Below are 24,502 nucleotides of genomic sequence, written 5' to 3'. Positions count from 1 at the left end.
TAACCTCCTCCGGCCCCTACAACCCTCCCTATCTCTGTAACCTCCTCCAGCTCCTACACCCCTCCCGATCTCTGTAACCTCCTCCAGCACCTACACCCCTCCCTATCTCTGTAACCTCCTACAACCCTCCCTATCTCTGCAACCTCCTCCAGCACCTACACCCCTCCCTATCTCTGTAACCTCCTCCAGCCCCTACACCCCTCCCTATCTCTGTAACCTCCTCCAGCCCCTACAACCCTCCCTATCTCTGTAACCTCCTCCAGCCCCTACACCCCTCCCTATCTCTGTAACCTCCTCCAGCCCCTACAACCCTCCCTATCTCTGTAACCTCCTCCAGCCCCTACAACCCTCCCTATCTCTGTCACCTCCTCCAGCCCCTACAACCCTCCCTATCTCTGGAAACTCCTCCAGCCCCTACAACCCTCCCTATCTCTGGAAACTCCTCCAGCCCCTACAACCCTCCCTATCTCTGTAACCTCCTCCAGCCCCTACAACCCTCCCTATCTCTGGAACCTCCTCCAGCCCCTACAACCCTCCCTATCTCTGGAACCTCCTCCAGCCCCTACAACCCTCCCTATCTCTGGAAACTCCTCCAACCCCTACAACCCTCCCTATCTCTGTCACCTCCTACAACCCTCCGAGATCTCTGCGCTCCTCCAATTCCGGCCTCTCGAGCATCCCCCCGATTCCCATCGCTCCGCCATTGACGGCCGTGCCTTCAGCTGCCTGGCGGTGGCGGTGGGGTGGGGGGGGTGGTGCCTGAGCTCTGGAATTCCCTCCCCCAACCTCTCCACCTCACTCTGTTCCACACCCCCCATCACTTCTCTCCATCTCTCTCTCTCTCCTCTTTAAGACACTCCTTAAAAACCGACCTCTTTGTCCACCTGTCCCTAACATGTCCTTGTGTTTGATTTGCGCTTGCGCGTCCCGCCTCGAGTTGTTTTCGCTCTGTTAAGCTTCTGTAAAGCCACTATTTATATAACAAGCCATTTCAAGCCCTGTGTGACCCGCTGGTCAGGAACGACAGTGGCCGACGCTGTCTGTCAAAGGCCAGCGAGGAGTTAACGGTGGGGGAGGTGAAAGGAAGGATGTGGTCGGAAATTCTTTGAAGTAATTTCTAAAAAAAAAAAAAGGCGTCTCTTGTGGGAAGTCAGGTGGTTTGCTGGAACTCGAGCTGTTCTGGGTCTCATTTGCATGAAGGTCTCTGCCCCCTTGCTCCCCTCTCCGCCAACCTCCACCACCCTCCCCCCCCCACCCCCCCCCCCCAGCACTCGCCGGCTGCCTCAGTGAGGTGCTACTCTTGAAGTGACGCCATTTTAGCCCATTGTCCTCTGTATCTTTGGCGCTGGTTCGGTCACCATGCCACGGGGGGAGGGGTCATCGTTCGCTCGGAGATCTCACCTTCAATGCCCATTGGACGCTGGCACCCCTTTCGCTGCGTTCCACGGGCCCTTTCCCTTGGACACCCCTCCCTCCCTCCCTCCCACGGCCACCCCTCTTTCCCTCCCTCCCTCCCTGGGCTGCACACCTCCCCTCCCTCGGCCGCTCCCTCGGCTTTGGCCACTACCCCGCCCCTTCCCCCACTCCCTCGGCCTCGCCCGCTCCTCCCCTGCCTCATTCAGCCAACCCCTACCCCTCCGCCCCCTCCCTCAGCCTTCCCTCAGCCAACTCCCCCTTCTCTTTCCGCCGCCCTTGGCAGGGGGTTCTTAGGGAGCGCATCAGTATTTACAGGGAGGTCCCTGGGGAGTGTGTCAGTATTTACAGGGGGTCCCCGGGGAGTGTGTCAGTATTTACAGGGGGTTCTCTGGGGAGTGTGTCAGCATTTACAGGGAGTCCCCAGGGGAGCGTGTCAGTATTTACAGGGGGTTCCCGGGGAGCGTGTCAGTATTTACAGGGGGTTCCCGGGGAGCGTGTCAGTATTTACAGAGGGTTCCCGGGGAGCGTGTCAGTATTTACAGGGTGTTCCCGGGGAGTGTGTCAGTATTTACAGGGGGTTCCCGGGGAGCGTGTCAATATTAACAGGGTTGCTTGGGGAGTGTGTCAGTATTTACAGGGTTGCCTGGGGAGCGTGTCAGTATTTACAGTGGGTCCCCAGGGAGCGTGACAGTGATATCAAGCGGCACATGCTTAGCAATAACCTACTCACTGGTTCCTGTTTGGGTTCCGCCAGGACCACTCAGCTCCTGACCTCATTATAGCCTTGGTTCAAACATGGGCAAAAGAGCTGAACTCCTACACCACATAGACCGCAGCGGCTCAGGAGGGCAGCTCACCACCACCTTCTCAAGGGGCAATTAGGGGTGGGCAGTAAATGCTGGGCCCGGCCAACGAAGCCCACATCCCATGAATGAATTTTTAAACTATTTACAGGTGGTCTCCAGGAAGTGTCAGTATTTATAGAGGGTCCCCGGGGAGTGCCAGTATTTACAGGGGGTCCATGGGGAGTGTGTCAGTATTTACAGGGGGTCCCTGGGGATTGCCAGTATTTACAGGGGGGTCCCCAGGGAGTGTGTCAGTATTTACAGGGAGTCTCCGGGAAGTGTCAGTATTTACAGGGGACCCTGGGGAGTGTCTCAGTATTTACAGGGAGGTCCACAGGGAGTGTGTCAGTATTTACAGGGGGTCCCCGGGGGAGTGTCTCAGTATTTACAGGGAGGTCCACAGGGAGTGTCTCAGTATTTGCAGGGGCTCCCCGAGGGAGTGTGTCAGTATTTACAGGGGGGACACGGGGAGTGTGTCAGTATTTACAGGGGTCCCCGGGGAGTGTGTCAGTATTTACAGGGGTCCCCGGGGAGTGTGTCAGTATTTACAGGGGATCCCCGGGGAGTGTGTCAGTATTTACAGGAAGGTCTCGGGGAGTGTGTCAGTATTTACAGGGGAATCCCCAGGGAGTGTCAGTATTTACAGGGGGATCCCCAGGGAATGTCAGTATTTACAGGGGGAACCCCAGGGAGTGTCAGTATTTTCAGGGGGATCCCCGCGGAGTGTGTCAGTATTTTCAGGGGGACCCCCGCGGAGTGTGTCTGTATTTACAGGGGGATCCCCGGGGAGTGTGTCAGTATTTACAGGGCGTCCCCAGGGAGTGTGTCAGTATTTGCAGGGGCTCCCCAGGGAATGTGTCAGCATTTACAGGGGGTCCCTGCGGAGTGTGTCAGTATTTACAGGAGGGTCTAGGGGTGTGTGTCAGTATTTACAGAGGGGTCCCTCAGGGAGTGTGTCAGTATTTGCAGGGGCTCCCCAGGGAGTGTGTCATCATTTGCAGGGGGTCCCTGGGGGAGTGTGTCAGTATTTACAGGGGGTTCCCGGGGAGCGTGTCAGTATTTACAGGGGGTCTCCGGGAAGTGTCAGTATTTACAGGGGACCCTAGGGAGTGTCTCAGTATTTACAGGGAGGTCCACAGGGAGTGTGTCAGTATTTGCAGGGGCTCCCCGAGGGAGTGTGTCAGTATTTACAGGGGAGACACGGGGAGTGTGTCAGTATTTACAGGGGGGACACGGGGAGTGTGTCAGTATTTACAGGGGGGACACGGGGAGTGTGTCAGTATTTACAGGGAGGTCCACAGGGTGTGTGTCAGTATTTACAGGGGATCCCCAGGGAGTGTGTCAGTATTTACAGGGGGATCCCCAGGGAGTGTCAGTATTTACAGGGGGATCCCTGTGGATTGTGTCAGTATTTACAGGGGGATCCCTGTGGATTGTGTCAGTATTTACAAGGGGATCCCCAGGGAGTGTGTCAGTATTTACAGGGCGTCCCCAGGGAGTGTGTCAGTATTTGCAGGGGCTCCCCAGGGAGTGTGTCAGCATTTGCAAGGGGTCCCTGGGGGAGTGTGTCAGTATTTACAGGGGGTTCCCGGGGAATGTGTCAGTATTTACAGGGGGTCCCTGCGGAGTGTGTCAGTATTTGCAGGGGGTCCCTGGGGAGTATGTCAGTATTTACAGGGGATCCCCAGGGTGTGTGTCAGTATTTACAGGAGGGTCTAGGGGTGTGTGTCAGTATTTACAGGAGGGTCTAGGGGTGTGTGTCAGTATTTACAGAGGGGTCCCTCGGGGAGTGTGTCAGTATTTGCAGGGGCTCCCCAGGGAGTGTGTCATCATTTTCAGGGGGTCCCCAGGGAGTGTGTCAGTATTTACAGGGGGTTCCCGGGGAGCGTGTCAGTATTTACAGTGGGTCTCTGGGGAACGTGTCAGTATTTACAGGGTTGCCTGGGGAGCGTGTCAGTATTTACAGTGGGTCTCTGGGGAACGTGTCAGTATTTACAGGGTTGCCCGGGGAGTGTGTCAGTATTTACAGGGGGTCCCTGCGGAGTGTGTCAGTATTTACAGGGGCTCCCTGCGGAGTGTGTCAGTATTTACAGGGGGTCCCTGCGGAGTGTGTCAGTATTTACAGGGGGTCCCTGGGGAGTATGTCAGTATTTACAGGGGATCCCCGGGGTGTGTGTCAGTATTTACAGGAGGGTCTAGGGGTGTGTGTCAGTATTTACAGAGGGGTCCCTCGGGGAGTGTGTCAGTATTTGCAGGGGCTCCCCGGGGGAGTGTGTCATCATTTGCAGGGGGTCCCTGGGGGAGTGTGTCAGTATTTACAGGGGGTCCCCGGGGCGTGTGTCAGTATTTACAGGGGGTCCCCGGGGAGTGTGTCAGTATTTACAGGGGGTCCCCGGGGAGTGTGTCAGTATTTACAGGGGGTCCCCGGGGAGTGTGTCAGTATTTACAGGGGGTCCCTGGGGAGTGTGTCAGTATTTACAGGGGGTCCCCGGGGAGTGTGTCAGTATTTACAGAGGGTCCCCGGGGAGTGTGTCAGTATTTACAGGGGGTCCCCGGGGAGTGTGTCAGTATTTACAGGGGGTCCCTGGGGAGTGTGTCAGTATTTACAGGGGGTCCCCGGGGAGTGTGTCAGTATTTACAGGGGGTCCCCGGGGGAGTCTGTCAGTATTTACAGTGGGTCTCTGGGGAACGTGTCAGTATTTACAGGGTTGCCTGGGGAGCGTGTCAGTATTTACAGTGGGTCTCTGGGGAACGTGTCAGTATTTACAGGGTTGCCCGGGGAGTGTGTCAGTATTTACAGGGGGTCCCTGCGGAGTGTGTCAGTATTTACAGGGGCTCCCTGCGGAGTGTGTCAGTATTTACAGGGGGTCCCTGCGGAGTGTGTCAGTATTTACAGGGGGTCCCTGGGGAGTATGTCAGTATTTACAGGGGATCCCCGGGGTGTGTGTCAGTATTTACAGGAGGGTCTAGGGGTGTGTGTCAGTATTTACAGAGGGGTCCCTCGGGGAGTGTGTCAGTATTTGCAGGGGCTCCCCGGGGGAGTGTGTCATCATTTGCAGGGGGTCCCTGGGGGAGTGTGTCAGTATTTACAGGGGGTCCCCGGGGCGTGTGTCAGTATTTACAGGGGGTCCCCGGGGAGTGTGTCAGTATTTACAGGGGGTCCCCGGGGAGTGTGTCAGTATTTACAGGGGGTCCCCGGGGAGTGTGTCAGTATTTACAGGGGGTCCCTGGGGAGTGTGTCAGTATTTACAGGGGGTCCCCGGGGAGTGTGTCAGTATTTACAGAGGGTCCCCGGGGAGTGTGTCAGTATTTACAGGGGGTCCCCGGGGAGTGTGTCAGTATTTACAGGGGGTCCCTGGGGAGTGTGTCAGTATTTACAGGGGGTCCCCGGGGAGTGTGTCAGTATTTACAGGGGGTCCCCGGGGGAGTCTGTCAGTATTTACAGGGGGTCCCCGGGGGAGTCTGTCAGTATTTACAGGGGGTCCCCGGGGGAGTCTGTCAGTATTTACAGGAGGTCCCCGGGGAAGTCTGTCAGTATTTACAGGGGGGTCCCCGGGGAGTCTGTCAGTATTTACAGGGGGTCCCTGGGGAGTGTGTCAGTATTCACAGGGGGTCCCCGGGGGTGTCTGTCGGTATTTACAGGGAGTCCCTGGGGAGTGTGTCAGTATTTACAGGGCGTCCCTGGGGAGTGTGTCAGTATTTACAGGGGGTCCCTGGGGAGTGTGTCAGTATTTACAGGGGGTTCCCGGGGAGTGTGTCAGTATTTACAGGGTTGACTGGGGAGCGTGTCAGTATTTACAGTGAGTCCCCAGGGAGCGTGACAGTGTTATCCAGCAGCACATGCTTAGCAATAACCTGCTCACTGGTTCCTGTTTGGGTTCCGCCAGGGCCACTCAGCTCCTGACCTCATTATAGCCTTGGTTCAAACATGGGCAAAAGAGCTGAACTCCTACACCACATAGACTGCAGCGGCTCAGGAGGGCAGCTCACCGCCACCTTCTCAAGGGGCAATTAGGGGTGGGCAGTAAATGCTGGGCCCGGCCAACGAAGCCCACATCCCATGAATGAATTTTTAAACTATTTACAGGTGGTCTCCAGGAAGTGTCAGTATTTACAGAGGGTCCCCGGGGAGTGTGTCAGTATTTACAGAGGGTCCCCGGGGAGTGTGTCAGTATTTACAGGTGGTCTCCGGGAAGCGTCAGTATTTACAGGGGGTCCCCGGGGAGTGTGTCAGTATTTACAGGTGGTCTCCGGGAAGCGTCAGTATTTACAGGGGGTCCCCGGGGAGTGTGTCAGTATTTACAGGGGTTCTCCGGGAATTGTCAGTATTTACAGGGGGTCTCCAGGAAGTGTCAGTATCTGCCGGGGGGGTCTCCGGGCCGTGTGTCAGTATCTACAGGTGGGTCCCCGGGGAGTGTGTCAGTATTTGCAGGTGGCCCCCAGGGTCTCTGTCAGTATTGACATAGGGTTCCCTGGGGAGCGTGTCAGTATTAGAGTGTCTGCGGGCAATGTGACAGCACTGTTGCCTGTTACTGAGCAGGGTTACTTTTGTATTCTCCATTTTGTGCCTTGTTGCCAACATGTCTGGGCATTGCGTGCTGTGAGATGTGCCAGAGGGCCACTGAAGCCCAGCTGCAGGGCTGAGCTCCCCATGGGTGGGGCAAGTGGGGTGGTAGTAGTTGACAGCTTGCCATGTTGGACTGCCACTGGCCCTGCCCCCTTCCTCGCATGACTTGCAGCACTTGTGTTAGGCATGGAAGGGACAATGTGTTACCTGCAGCCAGATTTCTTGACGTACCCGCTCAATCTCTGAACTCTGACCTGCTCCGTTTAACCACTCCTCCCCCCTTCTCTGTTCTTCTCTTTTCAGCCGACCAGGTATACGGCGATCAAGACATGCACGATGTGGTCAGGAAGCACTGCATGGATTACCTGGTAAGAGCCCTCGATGTCCCTTTTCACCCTCGGCCCCTCCCCTTGCCGCCCGCCTGTCTGACCCCCCCCTCCTCTATCCGAATCTCTGGTTGCAGGTGAAGAACGCCGACTACTTCTCCAACTACGTGACCGAAGACTTCAGCACCTACATCAACCGCAAGCGGATGAGCAGCTGCCATGGCAACCACATCGAGATGCAGGCCATGGCGGAGATGTACAACCGGCCTGTCGAGGTGTACCAGTACAGCATGGCCGGGGAGGAGAATCTCGGTACGGGCATCTTTGCAAGCGTGACGGGCTCGCCTGACAAAACCCCCTCGGGGCCTCCTTGCCTCCTCTTCCTTGCGTGTTGAGCGTTTCTGGGAGCGGGAACAATTATAATGCCAGTTCGCTATGTAAACGTCACGCTGTAATGCAGCCCTCCGGCCACTGGCGGCAGTGTAGGGTCATAGTTTTGTGCCACTCGGCACTGCAGGCAGATTCCTCCCCTTACTTGTTCATGTTTACAATATATACACGACCCCCTCCCCTCCACGAGCACTCTTTCCCCTCCACGCGCACTCTTTCCCCTCCACGAGCACCCTTTCCCCTCTCTTCTCCCCAACCACCCCCCCCCCCCCCCCCCCCGCATGCACCAATTCTCCAAACCATTCCCATCATAGTTCAGTGGCATCCAACTGCCTATTCTGTACTTAGTGTCCCCCACCAGTGCTGTAGCTTTTAATTCTTTCTCACTTCTGTCTCCCTCCCTCTCTTACTGCCCCCACTCGGCTGTCTCTCCACCTCCCTTCTTCTCAGGCTTCTGCCCCTGAGTCCCAGCCTCTGCCCCCCTCGCTCCCTGCCATGCCACTGAAGTAAACGGGCTGGCTGGGCAAACCCCCTCAAGAGCGTGCAGGGATCTTGCTGTGCAAAGGCTGCTGCTTTTCGCACACTGAGGTGCTGTCTTGCAGGAGGGGACATGAAATCGCAGCCCCCTCCCCACCCCGTCTGCGCCTCTTCAGGAGGAGTTGAAAGATCCTGCGGCCACTGTTGGAAGAACACTTGGGGGGCGGGGAGGGGGGGTTGGTTTTCCCCCATGTCCTGGGGCCCGATATTTATCCTTCAAACAGCATTACTTTTATAATTTTTTTTTTTCTGAGTGATTTATCAAATTGCTGATTATGGGATCGCACTGTGCTTCCGGGGGGGGGTGCAAAAGGTACTTCGGTGGGGGTGGGGCATTATCGAATTGCTGATTATGGGATCGCACTGTGTTTCCGGGGGGGAGGGGGGGCGAAAGGTACTTCGGTGGGGGTGGGGCGTTATCGAATTGCTGATTATGGGATCGCACTGTGCTTCCGGGGGTGGGGGGGAAGGGGGAGGGGCGAAAGGTACTTCGGTGGGGGTGGGGCGTTATCGAATTGCTGATTATCGGATCGCACTGTGCTTCCGGGAGAGAGGAGGGGGACGAAAGGTACTTCGGTGGTGGTGGGGCGTTATCGAATTGCTGATTATGGGATCGCACTGTGCTTCGGGAGGGGGGGTGCTATGAAACGTTCTTCGGTGGGGGTGGGGCATTATCGAATTGCTTATTATGGGATCGCACTGTGCTTCGGGGAGGGGGTTACGAAACGTACTTCGGTGGGCGTGAAGTGCAGGGTGGGGGCGTTATCAAACTGCTGGTTATGGGATCGTGCTGTGCTTCCAGGGGAGGGAGGGGGGGCATGAAACGTACTTCATTGGGCATGAGGGGTGGGCGTGAGGCGTCCGCGGCGTTGGAGGGCTGTAGCCCGAGGCGCGGGAGCCCCTCCTTTGAGGCGCCGTCGCCCCCCCCCCCCCCCGCCCTTCTCACGGGTCCCTCTTTTCTCACTTCGGCAGAGCCAATAAACACGTTTCACGGCATTCACCAGACGGAGGACGAGCCCATCCGGGTGAGCTACCACCGCAACATCCACTACAATTCCGTGGTCAACCCCAACAAGGCCACCATCGGGGTGGGCCTCGGCCTCCCAGCCTTCAAACCCGGCGTGAGTATGGCATCCGCGGGCCGGATTTGTGTCCGGGGGAGGGGAGATCAAGCCGAACGGGCGCGTGCGCGTGTGTGTGTGTGTGCGGCAGAGCCGAGGAGTGGCCCGGCGCGGAGCCAAGGCCCTTCTGCCCCTCCCGAGGCCGGGCCAAAGACCGATCCGGCTAAAGTTAAGAGTGAGCGATGGCCTCCTGCTTCCTGGGCTCTTAAAGCCCTTTGGGAGGTGTTGGCATCGCAAAAAGGCGCTATAAGAATGCAGGTCATTCTTTCCTTAGTTCCCTGCTATCGTTTCACAACGTCGGTTCGTCTACCTGAAACCTGTCCAAGCTATATTACAGTTGTTTATCGATCTACCTGTTGGGGGCACTGTCCAGCACCCTGCTGCTGATGCCAACCAGGTGATACTGAGGTCACCTAGAGTGCAATTGCAACAAATTGCCAGATCCTGGCAAATTCCTATTTTTGTCCCATGCCACCCTATTTCTCCCCACAAATCCCCTTTTCTATTCTGGAGCCACTGAGGCCAATTTATTGCTAACTGTGGAACTTCTCCCCCTCGCAGTCGGCAGACCAGTCGCTGATGAAGAACGCCATCAAAACCTCAGAGGAGTCGTGGATTGAGCAGCAGATGCTGGAAGACAAAAAGCGGGCCACGGACTGGGAGGCCACGAACGAGGCTATCGAGGAACAGGTGGCCCGAGAGTCATACCTGCAGTGGCTGCGTGACCAGGAGAAACAGGCCCGACAGGTGAGCTGTAACGTACTCACTAGAAAATTACTTTCGACTTTTGTTCAGGTTAAGGATTGTTCACTGTGTAACTGTGCAGAGTTACTGTTTATTCAGCAGGTTAAGGAGTGTTCATTGTGTAACTGTGCAGGGTCGCTGTTTATTCAGCAGGGTAAGGATCGTTCACTGTGTAACTGTGCAGAGTCACTGTTTATTCAGCAGGGTAAGGATCGTTCACTGTGTAACTGTGCGGACTCGCTGTTTATTCAGCAGGGTAAGGGTCGTTCACTGTGTAACTGTGCAGACTCGCTGTTTATTCAGCAGGGTAAGGATCGTTCATTGTGTAACTGTGCAGACTCGCTGTTTATTCAGCAGGGTAAAGAGCGTTCACTGTGTAACTGTGCAGACCTGCTGTTTATTCAGCAGGGTAAGGATCACTCACTGTGTAACTGTGCAGAGTTACTGTTTATTCAGCAGGGTAAGGATCGTTCACTGTGTAACTGTGCAGACTCGCTGTTTATTCAGCAGGGTAAGGGTCGTTCACTGTGTAACTGTGCAGACTCGCTGTTTATTCAGCAGGGTAAGGAACGTTCACTGTGTAACTGTGCAGACTCGCTGCTTATTCAGCAGGGTAAGGAGCATTCACTGTGTAACTGTGCAGACTCGCTGTTTATTCAGCACGGTAAGGATTGTTCACTGTGTAACTGCGCAGACTCGCTGTTTATTCAGCAGTGTAAGGAGTGTTCTCTGTGTAACTGTGCGGACTCGCTGTTTATTCAGCACGGTAAAGAATGTTCACTGTGTAACTGTGCAGACTCGCTGTTTATTCAGCAGGGTAAGGATCGTTCACTGTGTAACTGTGCAGACTCGCTGTTTATTCAGCAGGGTAAGGGTCGTTCACTGTGTAACTGTGCAGACTCGCTGTTTATTCAGCAGGGTAAGGAACGTTCACTGTGTAACTGTGCAGACTCGCTGCTTATTCAGCAGGGTAAGGAGCATTCACTGTGTAACTGTGCAGACTCGCTGTTTATTCAGCACGGTAAGGATTGTTCACTGTGTAACTGCGCAGACTCGCTGTTTATTCAGCAGTGTAAGGAGTGTTCTCTGTGTAACTGTGCGGACTCGCTGTTTATTCGGCAGGGTAAAGAATGTTCACTGTGTAACTGTGCAGACTCGCTGTTTATTCAGCAGGGTAAGGAGCGTTCACTGTGTAACTACAGACTCGCTGTTTATTCAGCAGGGTAAAGAATGTTCACTGTGTAACTGTGCAGACTCGCTGTTTATTCAGCAGGGTAAGGAGTGTTCACTGTGTCACTGTGCAGACTCGTTGTTTATTCAGCAGTGTAAGGAGTGTTCACTGTGTCACTGTGCAGACTCGCTGTTTATTCAGCAGGGTAAGGAGTGTGCACTGTGTCACTGCAGAGTTACTGTTTATTCGGCAGGGTAATGAGTGTTCTCTGTGTAACTGTGCAGTGTCGCTGTTTATTCAGCAGGTTAAGGATCATTCACTGGTGTAACTGTGCAGACTTGCTGTTTATTCAGCAGGGTAAGGATCGTTCACGGTGTAACTGTGCAGAGTCACTGTTTATTCAGCAGGGTAAGGATCGTTCACTGTGTAAATGTGCAGACTCGCTGTTTATTCAGCAGGGTAAGGAGTGTGCGCTGTGTCACTGTGCAGACTCGCTGTTTATTCAGCAGGGTAAGGAGTGTGCGCTGTGTCACTGTGCAGACTCGCTGTTTATTCAGCAGGGTAAGGAGTGTGCGCTGTGTCACTGCAGAGTTACTGTTTATTCGGCAGTGTAATGAGTGTTCACTGTGTAACTGTGCAGGGTCGCTGTGTATTCAGCAGGTTAAGGATCATTCACTGGTGTAACTGTGCAGACTTGCTGTTTATTCAGCAGGGTAAGGATCGTTCACTGTGTAACTGTACAGAGTCACTTTATTCAGCAGGGTAAGGATCGTTCACTGTGTAACTGTGCAGACTCGCTGTTTATTCAGCAGGGTAAGGAATGTTCACTGTGTAACTGTGCAGACTCACTGTTTATTCAGCAGGGTAAGGGTCGTTCACTGTGTAACTGTGCAGAGTCACTGTTTATTCAGCAGGGTAAGGAGCGTTCACTGTGTAACTGTGCGGACTCGCTGTTTATTCAGCAGGGTAATAATGGTTCATTGTGTAACTCTGCAGTGTTACTGTTTATTCAGCAGGGTAAGGATCGTTCACTGTGTAACTGTACAGAGTCACTGTTTATTCAGCAGGGTAAGGAGTGTTCACTGTGTCACTGTGCAGACTCGCTGTTTATTCAGCAGTGTAAGGAGTGTTCACTGTGTCATTGTGCAGACTCGCTGTTTATTCAGCAGTGTAAGGAGTGTTCACTGTGTAACTGCAGACTCGCTGTTTATTCAGCAGGGTAAAGATTGTTCACTGTGTAACTGTGCAGACTCGCTGTTTATTCAGCAGCGTATGGGTCGTTCTCTATGTAACTGTGCAGACTCGCTGTTTATTCAGCAGGGTAAGGAGTGTTCACTGTGTAACTGCAGACTCGCTGTTTATTCAGCAGTGTAAGGATTGTTCGCTGTGTAACTGTGCAGACTCGCTGTTTATTCAGCAGGGTAAGGAGTGTGCTCTGTGTCACTGTGCAGAGTTACTGTTTATTCAGCAGGGTAAGGATCATTCACTGAGTAACTGTGCCAAGTTACTGTTTATTCAGCAGGGTAAGGATCGTTCACTGTATAACTGTGCAGGCTCGCTGTTTATTCAGCAGGGTAAAGAGCGTTCACTGTGTAACTGTGCAGACTCGCTGTTTATTCAGCAGGGTTAGGATCATTCACTGTGTAACTGTGCAGACTTGCTGTTTATTCAGCCGGGTAAAGAGCGTTCACTGTGTAACTGTGCAGACTCGCTGTTTATTCAGCAGGGTAAGGATCGTTCACTGTGTAACTGTGCAGACTCGCTGTTTATTCAGCACGATAAGGATCGTTCACTGTGTAACTGTGCAGACTCGCTGTTTATTCAGCAGGTTAAGGATCGTTCACTGTGTAACTGTGCAGACTCGCTGTTTATTCAGCAGGGTAAGGGTCGTTCACTGTGTAACTGTGCAGACTCGCTGTTTATTCAGCAGAGTAAAGATCGTTCACTGTGTAACTGTGCAGACTCGCTGTTTATTCAGCAGGGTAAGGATCGTTCACTGTGTAACTGTGCAGACTCGCTGTTTATTCAGCAGGGTAAGGGTCGTTCACTGTGTAACTGTGCAGAGTTACTGTTTATTCATCAGGGTAAGGAGTGTTCACTGTGTAACTGTGCCGACTCGCTGTTTATTCAGCAGTGTAAGGAGTGTTCTCTGTGTAACTGTGCAGACTCGCTGTTTATTCAGCAAGGTAAGGAGTGTTCATTGTGTCACTGTGCAGACTCGCTGTTTATTCAGCAGTGTAAGGAGTGTTCACTGTGTCACTGTGCAAACTCGCTGTTTATTCAGCAGGTTAAGGAGTGTTCGCTGTGTCACTGCAGAGTTACTGTTTATTCGGCAGGGTAAGGGTCGTTCACTGTGTAACTGTGCAGAGTCACTGTTTATTCAGCAGGGTAAGGAGCGTTCACTGTGTAACTGTGCGGACTCGCTGTTTATTCAGCAGGGTAATAATGGTTCATTGTGTAACTCTGCAGTGTTACTGTTTATTCAGCAGGGTAAGGATCGTTCACTGTGTAACTGTACAGAGTCACTGTTTATTCAGCAGGGTAAGGAGTGTTCACTGTGTCACTGTGCAGACTCGCTGTTTATTCAGCAGTGTAAGGAGTGTTCACTGTGTCATTGTGCAGACTCGCTGTTTATTCAGCAGTGTAAGGAGTGTTCACTGTGTAACTGCAGACTCGCTGTTTATTCAGCAGGGTAAAGATTGTTCACTGTGTAACTGTGCAGACTCGCTGTTTATTCAGCAGCGTATGGGTCGTTCTCTATGTAACTGTGCAGACTCGCTGTTTATTCAGCAGGGTAAGGAGTGTTCACTGTGTAACTGCAGACTCGCTGTTTATTCAGCAGTGTAAGGATTGTTCGCTGTGTAACTGTGCAGACTCGCTGTTTATTCAGCAGGGTAAGGAGTGTGCGCTGTGTCACTGTGCAGAGTTACTGTTTATTCAGCAGGGTAAGGATCATTCACTGAGTAACTGTGCCAAGTTACTGTTTATTCAGCAGGGTAAGGATCGTTCACTGTATAACTGTGCAGGCTCGCTGTTTATTCAGCAGGGTAAAGAGCGTTCACTGTGTAACTGTGCAGACTCGCTGTTTATTCAGCAGGGTTAGGATCATTCACTGTGTAACTGTGCAGACTTGCTGTTTATTCAGCCGGGTAAAGAGCGTTCACTGTGTAACTGTGCAGACTCGCTGTTTATTCAGCAGGGTAAGGATCGTTCACTGTGTAACTGTGCAGACTCGCTGTTTATTCAGCACGATAAGGATCGTTCACTGTGTAACTGTGCAGACTCGCTGTTTATTCAGCAGGTTAAGGATCGTTCACTGTGTAACTGTGCAGACTCGCTGTTTATTCAGCAGGGTAAGGGTCGTTCACTGTGTAACTATGCAGACTCGCTGTTTATTCAGCAGAGTAAAGATCGTTCACTGTGTAACTGTGCAGACTCGCTGTTTATTCAGCAGGGTAAGGATCGTTCACTGTGTAACTGTGCAGACTCGCTGTTTATTCAGCAGGGTAAGGGTCGTTCACTGTGTAACTGTGCAGAGTTACTGTTTATTCATCAGGGTAAGGAGTGTTCACTGTGTAACTGTGCCGACTCGCTGTTTATTCAGCAGTGTAAGGAGTGTTCTCTGTGTAACTGTGCAGACTCGCTGTTTATTCAGCAAGGTAAGGAGTGTTCATTGTGTCACTGTGCAGACTCGCTGTTTATTCAGCAGTGTAAGGAGTGTTCACTGTGTCACTGTGCAAACTCGCTGTTTATTCAGCAGGTTAAGGAGTGTTCGCTGTGTCACTGCAGAGTTACTGTTTATTCGGCAGGGTAATGAGTGTTCTCTGTGTAACTGTGCAGGGTCGCTGTGTATTCAGCAGGTTAAGGATCATTCACTGGTGTAACTGTGCAGACTTGCTGTTTATTCAGCAGAGTAAGGATTGTTCACAGTGTAACTGTGCAGAGTCACTATTTATTCAGCAGGGTAAGGATCGTTCACTGTGTAAATGTGCAGACTCGCTGTTTATTCAGCAGGGTAAGGAGTGTGCGTTGTGTCACTGTGCAGACTCGCTGTTTATTCAGCAGGGTAAGGAGTGTGCGCTGTGTCACTGTGCAGACTCGCTGTTTATTCAGCAGGGTAAGGAGTGTGCGCTGTGTCACTGCAGAGTTACTGTTTATTCGGCAGTGTAATGAGTGTTCTCTGTGTAACTGTGCAGGGTCGCTGTGTATTCAGCAGGTTAAGGATCATTCACTGGTGTAACTGTGCAGACTTGCTGTTTATTCAGCAGGGTAAGGATCGTTCACGGTGTAACTGTGCAGAGTCACTGTTTATTCAGCAGGGTAAGGATCGTTCACTGTGTAAATGTGCAGACTCGCTGTTTATTCAGCAGGGTAAGGAGTGTGCGCTGTGTCACTGTGCAGACCCGCTGTTTATTCAGCAGGGTAAGGAGTGTGCGCTGTGTCACTGTGCAGACTCGCTGTTTATTCAGCAGGGTAAGGAGTGTGCGCTGTGTCACTGTGCAGACTCGCTGTTTATTCAGCAGGGTAAGGAGTGTGCGCTGTGTCACTGCAGAGTTACTGTTTATTCGGCAGGGTAATGAGTGTTCTCTGTGTAACTCTGCAGGGTCGCTGTGTATTCAGCAGGTTAAGGATCATTCACTGGTGTAACTGTGCAGACTTGCTGTTTATTCAGCAGGGTAAGGATTGTTCACGGTGTAACTGTACAGAGTCACTTTATTCAGCAGGGTAAGGAATGTTCACTGTAACTGTACAGAGTCACTGTTTATTCAGCAGGGTAAGGAATGTTCACTGTGTAACTGTGCAGACTCACTGTTTATTCAGCAGGGTAAGGATCATTCACTGAGTAACTGTGCCAAGTTACTGTTTATTCAGCAGGGTAAGGGTCGTTCACTGTGTAACTGTACAGAGTCACTGTTTATTCAGCATGGTAAGGTCGTTCACTGTGTAACTGCAGACTCGCTGTTTGTTCAGCAGGGTAAGGAGCGTTCACTGTGTAACTGTGTAGAGTTACTGTTTATTCAGCAGGGTAAGGAGCGTTCATTGTGTAACTGTGCAGACTCGCTGTTTATTCAGCAGGGTAAGGATTGTTCACTGTGTAACTGTGCAGACTCGCTGTTTATTCAGCACGGTAAGGAGTGTTCACTGTGTAACTGTGCAGACTCGCTGTTTATTCAGCAGGGTAAGGAGCGTTCACTGTGTAACTGTGCAGACTCGCTGTTTATTCAACAGGGTAAGGAGTGTTCGCTGTGTAACTGTGCAGACTCGCTGTTTATTCAGCACGGTAAGGAATGTTCACTGTGTAACTGTGCAGACTCGCTGTTTATTCAGCAGGGTAAGGATCATTCACTGTGTAACTGTGCAGACTCACTGTTTATTCAGCAGGGTAAGGATCATTCACTGTGTCACTGTGCAGACTCGCTGTTTATTCAGCAGGGTAAGGAGTGTGCGCTGTGTCACTGTGCAGAGTTACTGTTTATTCAGCAGGGTAATGAGTGTTCTCTGTGTAACTGCAGGGTCACTGTGTATTCAGCAGGTTAAGGGTCATTCACTGGTGTATCTGTGCAGACTTGCTGTTTATTCAGCAGGGTAAGGATCGTTCACGATGTAACTGTACAGAGTCACTGTTTATTCAGCAGGGTAAGGATCGTTCACTGTGTAACTGCAGACTCACTGTTTATTCAGCAGGGTAAGGAGTGTGCGCTGTGTCACTGTGCAGAGTTACTGTTTATTCAGCAGGGTAAGGAGTGTTCTCTGTGTAACTGTGCAGGGTCACTGTGTATTCAGCAGGTTAAGGATCATTCACTGTGTAAATGTGCAGACTCGCTGTTTATTCAGCAGGGTAAGGAATGTTCACTGTGTAACTGTGCAGACTCGCTGTTTATTCAGCCGGGTAAGGAGCGTTCACTGTGTAACTGTGCAGACTCGCTGTTTATTCAGCAGCGTATGGATCGTTCACTGTGTAACTGTGCACACTCGCTGTTTATTCAGCAGGGTAAGGAGCTTTCACTGTGTAACTGTGCAGACTTGCTGTTTATTCAGCAGGGTAAGGAGTGTTCGCTGTGTAACTGTGCAGGGTCGCTGTTTATTCAGCAGGGTAAGGAGTGTTCGCTGTGTAACTGTGCAGGGTCGCTGTTTATTCAGCAGGGTAAGGATCATTCGCTGTGTAACTATGCAGACTCGCTGTTTATTCAGCAGGGTAAGGAGTGTTTGCTGTGTAACTGTGCAGGGTCGCTGTTTATTCAGCAGGGTAAGGAGTGTTCGCTGTGTCACTGTGCAGACTCGCTGTTTATTCAGCAGGGTAAGGAGCGTTCACTGTGTAACTGTGCAGACTCGCTGTTTATTCAGCAGGGTAAGGATCGTTCACTGTGTAACTGTGCAGACTCGCTGTTTATTCAGCAGGGTAAGGATCGTTCACTGTGTAACTGTGCAGACTTGCTGTTTATTCAGCAGGGTAAGGAGTGTTCACTGTATAACTGTGCGGACTCGCTGTTTATTCAGCAGGGTAAGAAGTGTTCACTGTGTAACTGTACAGAGTCACTGTTTATTCAGCAGGGTAAGGAGTGTTCACTCTGTAACTGCAGACTCGCTGTTTATTCAGCAGGGTAAAGAATGTTCACTGTGTAACTGTGCAGACTCGCTGTTTATTCAGCAGGGTAAGGAGTGTTCACTGTGTAACTGTGCAGACTCGCTGTTTATTCAGCAGGGTAAGGATTGTTCGCTGTGTAACTGTGCAGACTCGCTGTTTATTCAGCAGTGTAAGGATTGTTCGCTGTGTAACTGTGCCGACTCGCTGTTTATTCAGCAGGGTAAGGAGTGTTCACTGTGTCACTGTGTGGAGTTACTGTTTATTCAGCAGGGTAAGGAGTGTTCACTGTATAACTGTGCGGACTCGCTGTTTATTCAGCAGGGTAAGAAGTGTTCACTGTGTAACTGTACAGAGTCACTGTTTATTCAGCAGGGTAAGGAGTGTTCACTCTAACTGCAGACTCGCTGTTTATTCAGCAGGGTAAAGAATGTTCACTGTGTAACTGTGCAGACTCGCTGTTTATTCAGCAGGGTAAGGATTGTTCGCTGTGTAACTGTGCAGACTCGCTGTTTATTCAGCAGGGTAAGGAGTGTTCACTGTGTCACTGTGTGGAGTTACTGTTTATTCAGCAGGGTAAGGATTGTTCGCTGTGTAACTCTGCAGACTCGCTGTTTATTCAGCAGGGTAAGGAGTGTTCTCTGTGTAACTGTGCAGGGTCACTGTGTATTCAGCAGGTTAAGGATCATTCACTGTGTAAATGTGCAGACTCGCTGTTTATTCAGCCGGGTAAGGAGCGTTCACTGTGTAACTGTGCAGACTCGCTGTTTATTCAGCAGCGTATGGGTCGTTCACTGTGTAACTGTGCACACTCGCTGTTTATTCAGCAGGGTAAGGAGCTTTCACTGTGTAACTGTGCAGACTCGCTGTTTATTCAGCAGGGTAAGGAGTGTTCGCTGTGTAACTGTGCAGGGTCGCTGTTTATTCAGCAGGGTAATGAGTGTTCTCTGTGTAACTGCAGGGTCACTGTGTATTCAGCAGGTTAAGGGTCATTCACTGGTGTATCTGTGCAGACTTGCTGTTTATTCAGCAGGGTAAGGATCGTTCACGGTGTAACTGTACAGAGTCACTGTTTATTCAGCAGGGCAAGGATCGTTCACTGTGTAACTGTGCAGGCTCGCTGTTTATTCAGCAGGGTAAAGAGCGTTCACTGTGTAACTGTGCAGACTCGCTGTTTATTCAGCAGGGTTAGGATCATTCACTGTGTAACTGTGCAGACTTGCTGTTTATTCAGCCGGGTAAAGAGCGTTCACTGTGTAACTGTGCAGACTCGCTGTTTATTCAGCAGGGTAAGGATCGTTCACGGTGTAACTGTACAGAGTCACTGTTTATTCAGCAGGGCAAGGATCGTTCACTGTGTAACTGTGCAGGCTCGCTGTTTATTCAGCAGGGTAAAGAGCGTTCACTGTGTAACTGTGCAGACTCGCTGTTTATTCAGCAGGGTTAGGATCATTCACTGTGTAACTGTGCAGACTTGCTGTTTATTCAGCCGGGTAAAGAGCGTTCACTGTGTAACTGTGCAGACTCGCTGTTTATTCAGCAGGGTAAGGATCGTTCACTGTGTAACTGTGCAGACTCGCTGTTTATTCAGCACGATAAGGATCGTTCACTGTGTAACTGTGCAGACTCGCTGTTTATTCAGCAGGTTAAGGATCGTTCACTGTGTAACTGTGCAGACTCGCTGTTTATTCAGCAGGGTAAGGGTCGTTCACTGTGTAACTGTGCAGACTCGCTGTTTATTCAGCAGAGTAAAGATCGTTCACTGTGTAACTGTGCAGACTCGCTGTTTATTCAGCAGGGTAAGGATCGTTCACTGTGTAACTGTGCAGACTCGCTGTTTATTCAGCAGGGTAAGGGTCGTTCACTGTGTAACTGTGCAGAGTTACTGTTTATTCATCAGGGTAAGGAGTGTTCACTGTGTAACTGTGCCGACTCGCTGTTTATTCAGCAGTGTAAGATGTGTTCTCTGTGTAACTGTGCAGACTCGCTGTTTATTCAGCAAGGTAAGGAGTGTTCATTGTGTCACTGTGCAGACTCACTGTTTATTCAGCAGTGTAAGGAGTGTTCACTGTGTCACTGTGCAAACTCGCTGTTTATTCAGCAGGTTAAGGAGTGTTCGCTGTGTCACTGCAGAGTTACTGTTTATTCGGCAGGGTAATGAGTGTTCTCTGTGTAACTGTGCAGGGTCGCTGTGTATTCAGCAGGTTAAGGATCATTCACTGGTGTAACTGTGCAGACTTGCTGTTTATTCAGCAGAGTAAGGATCGTTCACAGTGTAACTGTGCAGAGTCACTATTTATTCAGCAGGGTAAGGATCGTTCACTGTGTAAATGTGCAGACTCGCTGTTTATTCAGCAGGGTAAGGAGTGTGCGCTGTGTCACTGTGCAGACTCGCTGTTTATTCAGCAGGGTAAGGAGTGTGCGCTGTGTCACTGTGCAGACTCGCTGTTTATTCAGCAGGGTAAGGAGTGTGCGCTGTGTCACTGCAGAGTTACTGTTTATTCGGCAGTGTAATGAGTGTTCTCTGTGTAACTGTGCAGGGTCGCTGTGTATTCAGCAGGTTAAGGATCATTCACTGGTGTAACTGTGCAGACTTGCTGTTTATTCAGCAGGGTAAGGATCGTTCACGGTGTAACTGTGCAGAGTCACTGTTTATTCAGCAGGGTAAGGATCGTTCACTGTGTAAATGTGCAGACTCGCTGTTTATTCAGCAGGGTAAGGAGTGTGCGCTGTGTCACTGTGCAGACCCGCTGTTTATTCAGCAGGGTAAGGAGTGTGCGCTGTGTCACTGTGCAGACTCGCTGTTTATTCAGCAGGGTAAGGAGTGTGCGCTGTGTCACTGTGCAGACTCGCTGTTTATTCAGCAGGGTAAGGAGTGTGCGCTGTGTCACTGCAGAGTTACTGTTTATTCGGCAGGGTAATGAGTGTTCTCTGTGTAACTGTGCAGGGTCGCTGTGTATTCAGCAGGTTAAGGATCATTCACTGGTGTAACTGTGCAGACTTGCTGTTTATTCAGCAGGGTAAGGATCGTTCACGGTGTAACTGTACAGAGTCACTTTATTCAGCAGGGTAAGGAATGTTCACTGTAACTGTACAGAGTCACTGTTTATTCAGCAGGGTAAGGAATGTTCACTGTGTAACTGTGCAGACTCACTGTTTATTCAGCAGGGTAAGGATCATTCACTGAGTAACTGTGCCAAGTTACTGTTTATTCAGCAGGGTAAGGGTCGTTCACTGTGTAACTGTACAGAGTCACTGTTTATTCAGCACGGTAAGGTCGTTCACTGTGTAACTGCAGACTCGCTGTTTGTTCAGCAGGGTAAGGAGCGTTCACTGTGTAACTGTGCAGAGTTACTGTTTATTCAGCAGGGTAAGGAGCGTTCATTGTGTAACTGTGCAGACTCGCTGTTTATTCAGCAGGGTAAGGATTGTTCACTGTGTAACTGTGCAGACTCGCTGTTTATTCAGCACGGTAAGGAGTGTTCACTGTGTAACTGTGCAGACTCGCTGTTTATTCAGCAGGGTAAGGAGCGTTCACTGTGTAACTGTGCAGACTCGCTGTTTATTCAACAGGGTAAGGAGTGTTCGCTGTGTAACTGTGCAGACTCGCTGTTTATTCAGCACGGTAAGGAATGTTCACTGTGTAACTGTGCAGACTCGCTGTTTATTCAGCAGGGTAAGGATCGTTCACTGTGTAACTGTGCAGACTCACTGTTTATTCAGCAGGGTAAGGATCATTCACTGTGTAACTGTGCAGACTCGCTGTTTATTCAGCAGGGTAAGGAGTGTTCGCTGTGTAACTGTGCGGACTCGCTGTTTATTCAGCAGGGTAAGGAGTGTTCGCTGTGTAACTGTGCGGACTCGCTGTTTATTCAGCAGGGTAAGGATCATTCACTGAGTAACTGTGCCAAGTTACTGTTTATTCAGCAGGGTAAGGAGTGTTCACTGTGTAACTGTGCGGACTCGCTGTTTATTCAGCAGGGTAAGGATCGTTCACTGTGTAACTGTGCATGGTCGCTGTTTATTCAGCAGGGTAAGGAGTGTTCGCTGTGTAACTATGCAGGGTCGCTGTTTATTCAGCAGTGTAAGGAGTGTTCACTGTGTCACTGTGCAGACTCGCTGTTTATTCAGCAGGGTAAGGAGTGTGCGCTGTGTCACTGTGCAGAGTTACTGTTTATTCAGCAGGGTAATGAGTGTTCTCTGTGTAACTGCAGGGTCACTGTGTATTCAGCAGGTTAAGGGTCATTCACTGGTGTATCTGTGCAGACTTGCTGTTTATTCAGCAGGGTAAGGATCGTTCACGGTGTAACTGTACAGAGTCACTGTTTATTCAGCAGGGTAAGGATCGTTCACTGTGTAACTGCAGACTCACTGTTTAATCAGCAGGGTAAGGAGTGTGCGCTGTGTCACTGTGCAGAGTTACTGTTTATTCAGCAGGGTAAGGAGTGTTCTCTGTGTAACTGTGCAGGGTCACTGTGTATTCAGCAGGTTAAGGATCATTCACTGTGTAAATGTGCAGACTCGCTGTTTATTCAGCAGGGTAAGGAATGTTCACTGTGTAACTGTGCAGACTCGCTGTTTATTCAGCCGGGTAAGGAGCGTTCACTGTGTAACTGTGCAGACTCGCTGTTTATTCAGCAGCGTATGGATCGTTCACTGTGTAACTGTGCACACTCGCTGTTTATTCAGCAGGGTAAGGAGCTTTCACTGTGTAACTGTGCAGACTTGCTGTTTATTCAGCAGGGTAAGGAGTGTTCGCTGTGTAACTGTGCAGGGTCGCTGTTTATTCAGCAGGGTAAGGAGTGTTCGCTGTGTAACTGTGCAGGGTCGCTGTTTATTCAGCAGGGTAAGGATCATTCGCTGTGTAACTATGCAGACTCGCTGTTTATTCAGCAGGGTAAGGAGTGTTTGCTGTGTAACTGTGCAGGGTCGCTGTTTATTCAGCAGGGTAAGGAGTGTTCGCTGTGTCACTGTGCAGACTCGCTGTTTATTCAGCAGGGTAAGGATCGTTCACTGTGTAACTGTGCAGACTTGCTGTTTATTCAGCAGGGTAAGGAGTGTTCACTGTATAACTGTGCGGACTCGCTGTTTATTCAGCAGGGTAAGAAGTGTTCACTGTGTAACTGTACAGAGTCACTGTTTATTCAGCAGGGTAAGGAGTGTTCACTCTGTAACTGCAGACTCGCTGTTTATTCAGCAGGGTAAAGAATGTTCACTGTGTAACTGTGCAGACTCGCTGTTTATTCAGCAGGGTAAGGAGTGTTCACTGTGTAACTGTGCAGACTCGCTGTTTATTCAGCAGGGTAAGGATTGTTCGCTGTGTAACTGTGCAGACTCGCTGTTTATTCAGCAGTGTAAGGATTGTTCGCTGTGTAACTGTGCCGACTCGCTGTTTATTCAGCAGGGTAAGGAGTGTTCACTGTGTCACTGTGTGGAGTTACTGTTTATTCAGCAGGGTAAGGAGTGTTCACTGTATAACTGTGCGGACTCGCTGTTTATTCAGCAGGGTAAGAAGTGTTCACTGTGTAACTGTACAGAGTCACTGTTTATTCAGCAGGGTAAGGAGTGTTCACTGTATAACTGTGCGGACTCGCTGTTTATTCAGCAGGGTAAAGAATGTTCACTGTGTAACTGTGCAGACTCGCTGTTTATTCAGCAGGGTAAGGAGTGTTCACTGTGTAACTGTGCAGACTCGCTGTTTATTCAGCAGGGTAAGGATTGTTCGCTGTGTAACTGTGCAGACTCGCTGTTTATTCAGCAGTGTAAGGATTGTTCGCTGTGTAACTGTGCCGACTCGCTGTTTATTCAGCAGGGTAAGGAGTGTTCACTGTGTCACTGTGTGGAGTTACTGTTTATTCAGCAGGGTAAGGAGTGTTCACTGTATAACTGTGCGGACTCGCTGTTTATTCAGCAGGGTAAGAAGTGTTCACTGTGTAACTGTACAGAGTCACTGTTTATTCAGCAGGGTAAGGAGTGTTCACTCTAACTGCAGACTCGCTGTTTATTCAGCAGGGTAAAGAATGTTCACTGTGTAACTGTGCAGACTCGCTGTTTATTCAGCAGGGTAAGGATTGTTCGCTGTGTAACTGTGCAGACTCGCTGTTTATTCAGCAGGGTAAGGAGTGTTCACTGTGTCACTGTGTGGAGTTACTGTTTATTCAGCAGGGTAAGGATTGTTCGCTGTGTAACTCTGCAGACTCGCTGTTTATTCAGCAGGGTAAGGAGTGTTCTCTGTGTAACTGTGCAGGGTCACTGTGTATTCAGCAGGTTAAGGATCATTCACTGTGTAAATGTGCAGACTCGCTGTTTATTCAGCCGGGTAAGGAGCGTTCACTGTGTAACTGTGCAGACTCGCTGTTTATTCAGCAGCGTATGGGTCGTTCACTGTGTAACTGTGCACACTCTCTGTTTATTCAGCAGGGTAAGGAGCTTTCACTGTGTAACTGTGCAGACTCGCTGTTTATTCAGCAGGGTAAGGAGTGTTCGCTGTGTAACTGTGCAGGGTCGCTGTTTATTCAGCAGGGTAATGAGTGTTCTCTGTGTAACTGCAGGGTCACTGTGTATTCAGCAGGTTAAGGGTCATTCACTGGTGTATCTGTGCAGACTTGCTGTTTATTCAGCAGGGTAAGGATCGTTCACGGTGTAACTGTACAGAGTCACTGTTTATTCAGCAGGGTAAGGAGTGTGCGCTGTGTCACTGTGCAGAGTTACTGTTTATTCAGCAGGGTAAGGAGTGTTCTCTGTGTAACTGTGCAGGGTCACTGTGTATTCAGCAGGTTAAGGATCATTCACTGTGTAAATG

The 24,502-nt window shown here is 50.6% G+C and overlaps 1 protein-coding gene across 2 annotated transcripts in view; it reads left to right on the top strand.

Annotated features, from left to right (window-relative positions):
* The window catches only part of otud5a (OTU deubiquitinase 5a), a 103,937-nt gene that overhangs the window by 66,792 nt on the left and 12,643 nt on the right, over positions 1–24,502 (top strand). For both annotated transcript variants that reach the window (XM_041179577.1, XM_041179578.1), the window contains exons 3-6: positions 7,132–7,196; positions 7,292–7,466; positions 9,054–9,202; positions 9,764–9,949. In XM_041179577.1, the coding sequence (XP_041035511.1) occupies positions 7,132–7,196; positions 7,292–7,466; positions 9,054–9,202; positions 9,764–9,949 (575 nt within the window). The remainder of the gene's footprint in view (positions 1–7,131; positions 7,197–7,291; positions 7,467–9,053; positions 9,203–9,763; positions 9,950–24,502) is intronic.

The sequence above is a fragment of the Carcharodon carcharias genome, chromosome 35 (genome assembly GCF_017639515.1).
Source record: "Carcharodon carcharias isolate sCarCar2 chromosome 35, sCarCar2.pri, whole genome shotgun sequence".
Taxonomy (NCBI): Eukaryota; Metazoa; Chordata; class Chondrichthyes; order Lamniformes; family Lamnidae; genus Carcharodon; species Carcharodon carcharias.
Note: the sequence above shows the minus strand (reverse complement) of the source record. Positions and strands in the feature narration are given on the sequence as shown.